Source organism: Sceloporus occidentalis, unplaced genomic scaffold (assembly GCF_023333645.1).
Source record: "Sceloporus occidentalis isolate IW3139 unplaced genomic scaffold, rSceOcc1.0.p SCAF_4, whole genome shotgun sequence".
NCBI classification, from domain to species: Eukaryota; Metazoa; Chordata; class Lepidosauria; order Squamata; family Phrynosomatidae; genus Sceloporus; species Sceloporus occidentalis.
In genome coordinates, this window is record NW_028316984.1 from 105,891,621 (window position 1) to 105,897,620 (window position 6,000).

The 6,000-nt window shown below is 40.0% G+C and overlaps 1 protein-coding gene across 3 annotated transcripts in view; it reads left to right on the forward strand.

The window, feature by feature from the left end:
- Positions 1–5,721, forward strand: part of LOC149314471 (uncharacterized) — a 30,124-nt gene extending 24,403 nt beyond the window's left edge. Inside the window, exons 7-8 of one of the 3 annotated variants that reach the window (XM_089523464.1) lie at positions 4,723–4,921; positions 5,232–5,721. In XM_089523464.1, the coding sequence (XP_089379590.1) occupies positions 4,723–4,879 (157 nt within the window). In that variant the 3' untranslated portion in view covers positions 4,880–4,921; positions 5,232–5,721. The remainder of the gene's footprint in view (positions 1–4,722; positions 4,922–5,231) is intronic. The other 2 variants (XM_089523465.1, XM_089523466.1) reach the window with 2 other exon arrangements.
- Positions 5,722–6,000: the final 279 nt, after the last annotated feature.

The following is a 6,000-nucleotide window of genomic DNA, read 5'->3' on the forward strand; positions in this document are numbered from 1 at the left end:
TGGCCTACAGTGACCCCACAACAACCTCACAGAGACCCTATTAATGCCCCCCCCCCAGACACAGATGCATCAAGTTGAAGTCAGTATAACTGGCCACATATTACCCTGGGCAAACTCAATTCATTGCAAGGGGGCAGTCCTCATCTCCATTCCTTCGCATTATTTTCAGCCACAGTGCTGTCTCTGGTATTTTCCCCTTTGTGACCCAGTGAGTGATCACCAGTAATGAAGGGAATTTAAAATGTATACACACATACACAAGACAGAAAAATATTTTATTTTATTTTATTTTATTTATACTGCAGTTAATCTATGAAAATGTTCAGATCACTAGTGATGGGCTAGATTGAGCTACTCCCTCCCTCTTTCTGATCTCTGCATAAGTGAGCAAAGACTGAACCGCTGAGTGTGCACTGTTCCTCTTCCTTTTTCCCTTCTGATTCCCCCATCAGCCTTGTGCTGACATTTTTTTAAAACTGCAGTGAATATATGTAAGCAGATCTCTGCATGATTAAGTGAATGAATGAGTGGATGAGCTAATGAGCACATGTCCTCTTCCTTTTCACTCCCCTCATCTAATTGCCTTCCCATCTGAGTGAGTAGCTGATGGTGGGGGGACTGGACAGGGAGGGTGCACACTCCCTGGCTCAGCCACTTGCTTACTTACTCACCTGTGCAGAGATCTACATACATATATTCATTGCAGTTTAAAAAATGTTGTCACAAGGCTGATCAGAGGGCATGGAGGCAGGAAGAGGGAAGGGACGCACTCACTGGCTCAGTCAGTCATGTGATCACTAGTGTGGAGATCTGCATACATACATGCATACACTGATGAAAAAAAATCATGGTGATACACACCATACTTGCCAGAACCAATGAGTCCCACCCACCAAAAACCCTTCTCCTGGATTCACTTCAAAGCCACATCATACCACTGGCCACACATACGATTATCCAGATTTGCCAGGCAAATGCAAGGTTAGGGGCAGTTCTTTTTTTAGTTGGATTTTCTGGATTCCTTGCAAATTGTCATGACCATCATGTGCCCAGGTTACAACCACAACTAGGTGAGTACAGGTTCTTTGGCCAGTATAGACACGCGGTTAGAAAGAGAAAACTGTATCAATTTATCTCCTTCAGCCTTCCTTCATGCTGGATCAGGAAATACATGGAAGGATATGGGAGAAGGTCTTTTATGTGGTAGCATCCCAGTTGTTGAATTCCCCCCTTTAGAAGCCCAGTTGTTGCCAACATCAGAATAATTTTAGTGCCTGGTTAAAAACTGGCCTTTTATTAAAGCCTTTGGACCAAATTAATTTTGTCAAGGCTGCACATGTTTTATAGTTACATTATTCAAGACTGTTAAAACTGGTTTGGTTTTAAATTGAAAATGATTTAATATAATTTTAATCTTTTAAACTTTTGTATATTTTTATTTTTTAACAGTTGACTTTATTGTAAGCTGCCCTGAGATCTTCAGATAAAGGGCAGGATATATTTTTTAAATAAATAAATTAAAAAAATAAGTTGTATAGAATCATACAGTTGAAAGAGGCCTCAAGAGGCATCCAGTCCAACCCTCTGCCATGCAGAATCTCACAATCAAAGCATCCCCAATGGATGGACATCCAGCCTCTGTTTAAAGACCTCGAAAGAGGGAGACTCTACCATATTCCAAGGCAACATAGTCCACTGTCAAATAGCTCTTACTCTCAGGAAGTTCTTCCTAATAGTAAGGTGGAATCTCTTTTCCTGTTGTTTGAGTCAGTTGCTCCCGGTTGTATTCTCTGGAGCTGCAGAAAACAGATTTACTCCATCTTCAATTTGATCTCTTTTTCATAGATCCCTTTTGACCTATTGAGCAGTTCACGATCTACTGCAAAGCTGTACAATCAGATGTTAAGAGTTATTCTACTAAAATCTAAAGAAATGAATATACTCACTTTTAGTCTTGTACAAATATGACACAAACACTACCGAAGTGATAAATGGTGTTAAAACAGGGGGCCTCTAGTAACAATCACTACTGATCCTCCCATGTTTTGCATGGCAGGAGGAATGAAATTACTTGCAGTCCTTCCCTTACTTTCCTGCTCATTCTGAATGGTTAATTTATTTTATTATTTAATTTATATCCTGCTTCTCTCTCAAAAGGCTTACACATTAAAATGCTAAAACAATCTGTACTATAATATTTTTTAAAAGCATGAAACAGCAATTCACTCAAAACTTTTATTTTAGAACAGTTAATTGGTGCTGTCACTGTTATTTAATACTATGTGAAGATACAAGCACATAAGAAAAGTCCACCTGGATCAGACCAAAGGTCCAGCTAGTCCACCATTCTGTTGTCACAGTGGCCACCCAGATACCAGTAGGACCTAATTTCAGCTTTATCCCTCCATTTTATTTTCCCATGCAACTGATATAGAAAGACCTACTATCATAGTCATTGAAGGTGAAATACAGCCATCCTGACTGATAGGCATTGATGGCTCTGTCTTCCATGAATTTAGCTAATCCCCTTTTTACACCATCCAAGTCAATGGTGAATTCCATTGTTTAATTACTGTATTTTCCAGCGTATAAGACGACCCCCAACTTTTCCAGTTAAAATATAGAGTTTGGGATATACTCACCATATAAGACTACCCCTCTTCCAACGCACACCAAATTAAAAAAAAATCAGATTTGATTTCAATATGGTAATTTTAATTCAAATGCTTATGATATGCAGGTACTTAGCAGGAAAACTTGTTGTATGCAAAGCCTGCTTGGATTGGTCAGCTCTCCCTGCCTGCCTTGCCCTCCCTGTCTCCAAGACTATCAGAATGGTAGTGCAAACATGGCTCTTTTTTTCCATACCCCAGGGGTTCCAGACGCCTGCAGCTTGCTCTACCCTTCACTTACACCCCTCTCACCTCATCATCGGGACCGCATTAAGTCACTTCTTTCCATGAATCCTGGTGAATGGATTTTCTTCTACCGTACTTGTACAGCGCTGCCCTTGCTGCTTTCATACGGTCGCCGCATATTGTGGATATGTGGCCGTGGCTGTTTCTGAGCTCCCCCCATCATATACGGCGACCGCAGATTCTCCATTCCAGCTCGGAAGTTTCAGCACCTGCCCTATAAGACGACATCTGGCGTATAAGACGACCCCTGACTTTTGAGAAGATTTTCCTGGGTTAAAAAGTAGTCTTATACGCCAGAAAATACAGTATGTATTCTGTGAAGTACAGTAATTAACCCTGAATCGATCATCTTTTAGCTTCATTTGATGACTTGCAGCCAACAGTAGCAGCTGCTGCAATCTCAGTTCAGGCAGCTCCATTTTAATATGATTAGGGCTCCTCTAGGTTTGATGACAGGCCATCGATCTTTTCCTCATTAAAGAGACACTGACTTGCTTATAATGTTGTGACTTATGTATGGATCGATATTATAACATCCCATTTGGACTACTGTAACACACTCTATTTGGATATGCCTTTGAACAGTGTTCGGAAACACTGGTCCAAAGACCACCTGGGGCAGGTTACAGAGACCACAAAATGCCCCTATTGAAACACCTTCAATGGTTGCTGTTTTGTTTCCAGGCACAATTCAAAGTGCTGGTTATGACCTATAAAGCCCTATATGGCTCAGGTCCAGACTATTTGACAGAGCATATCCCCCTGTATGAACCAGCCTGGGCTCTGAGATCATTAGGAGAGGCCCTTCTCTCAGTCCTACCACCATTGCAGCATGGTTTGTGGGGAGACAAAAGGGAGCCTTCTTGGTGGCTGCTCCTAGATTCTGGATCTCCCTTCCCAGGGAGACCAGAATTGCCCTCTCCTTGTCCTTCTGTCGGCGGGCTAAGACTTTTTTATTCAGATGGCCTTTTAAAACTGAAAGTCTTTAAAGAACAGGCTGCAGGTGTTGGACTGTTTTAATTGTACTGTTTTTAAGCTCTTTTATCTTTTTCAAATTGCATTTTATTCTTTTAATGAGTGGTGTACTTTAATACTGTAATAATTTATTTTAATGCTCAGTTTTGTATGTTTTTAATTGTATTGTTCTTTTAAATTGTAAGCCTCTTTGAGTCACAGTTTTGGGAAAAAGCAAGCAAGCAAGAAAGAAAGACACCCTCTTTTATTTACTGGTTTTATTTAGTAAATTGGGGAAAGGACAAACATTTGCAACTACTCGGAAGCAGTAGGCTATATGTATGTATGTACCTGTATGTAGCTCTGCTGGGGGGGGCGGGGAGGGATAGCATTTTTTAGAATTTTTAACTGTATCTTGTTTTATTGTTGTAATCTGCTTGGATTCCAAGTGATTAAGCAGAATATAAATAAATATTATTATTATTATTATTTATTATTATTATTGTATAAAGTAGCTCCACCCTGCTGCTTCTGGCATCATTTCTGTTCTTTGTTTATTCTTTTGTCCCTGTGTTAACCACTGCTTGTGTGTCACCCTGAATATTAATAAAAATGAAATGAAAATAAGCAAATTGCAGTAGGGCAGACTTCCCCAATTTGATGCCTTCCAGATGTTTTGGACTACAGTCTGCATCTTTATTCATTATTGGCCATGTTGGTTGGGGCTGCTGGGAGTTGCAGCTCAAAACACGTAGAAGGACCCAGGCTGGGAAAGGCTAAGTAGAGAAATGAGATACACTTTTTAATGGATTTTACATTAACCTGTTGCAGTTGTTTTCTTTCTTCATAGGGTTTTGTACAGAGTTACTGCACCCATCTCGAATTCTGGGCACTCTCAGGTGTGTGGGCTTCGCCCTGTTGAACTGCAGGAGAAAATCTCAGCCAGAAGAGGCAAGAAAATAATAGAGTATTTCTGGTTTCCAGTCGATGGTGATAATGAAGAGTGACTGGAGAAGAAATAGAAATAGAAGTGAATACTGTAGTTGCATGTATGTAAAAGTGGTAATGTAAGCTATTTTAATTCCCTGAGAATAATAGCCCTAAATATTTATTTCCAAGATAGGGGGCTTTGTATTTTTGAAGCAGTAAAATTTCCCATAATTAGCATGCATATTTTCATTTTAAATGAGAAATAAAGGCCACTTCACACAATGATTTTAATTATACATCTACCAATCCCCATCTAACCCATTTTTACTAACCATTATTAATTTTAAAAATATGTTTCATTCACCATGAGCTGAGAAGATCATGTTGATCGACTATCAATCCCACTGATTTCTGTGGAATTTACTTCAGGTTGAGTGCTTCTAATGACTGCGGACCATTTGAAGGATGAAGATGACAAACACCAGGCTGCAATCCTAACTGTACATATAAGGAAGCATGTCTTAGTGAGCTCACTGAGACTTACCCCTGAATCAACCTGCTTACGATTGCACTGTGTGTGACTGCTTCAAAACTCAAACTCTGCTGAAGAAGAAACAGTCCCTTTAGTCCTTAAAAGTCTCTTAAAGGTTCTTCAGTTGAAACTAGTTGTAGTGTGATGATGTATTTGTTTTGATTGGTGGTGATGGCCAGCATTTGTAAGCCAATATAAACCATCCTAGCATGAATGATTAAGGCCTATTATGATTTCATTTTAAATACGTCTGCTTTTTATTATTCACTCTCCAGCAGAACATTGCTTAGAGGGACTGAGCCCACCCAGAACCGATGGTGAGGTTTAAAGCACATCCTGCATGTCTTGGACACAGATCCCTTTACTGGTCTTAGCAGTAAGAGTGCCTTGGAAATAAATGTAAATACAACTGCTTCGGTAATTTTGCTATTAAAAAATGTTGATGTGCTGAAACTGTGTCCCATTGCAATGGTACAGGGCTGGTGATGGAGTTTGGTTTTGCTAGGCCGCTCGTAAAGACCATAACCCTGTTACTTTGCTTTGTTGTCCTTGTCTGTTTACCTACCAATTCCATCAATGTGTAAATAGCCAACAGGAAAAGGAAGAATGAGAAGGCCAACACTACCTTACCCTTACACCATCTTTTATCCTCCTTGCCCCTTGGGC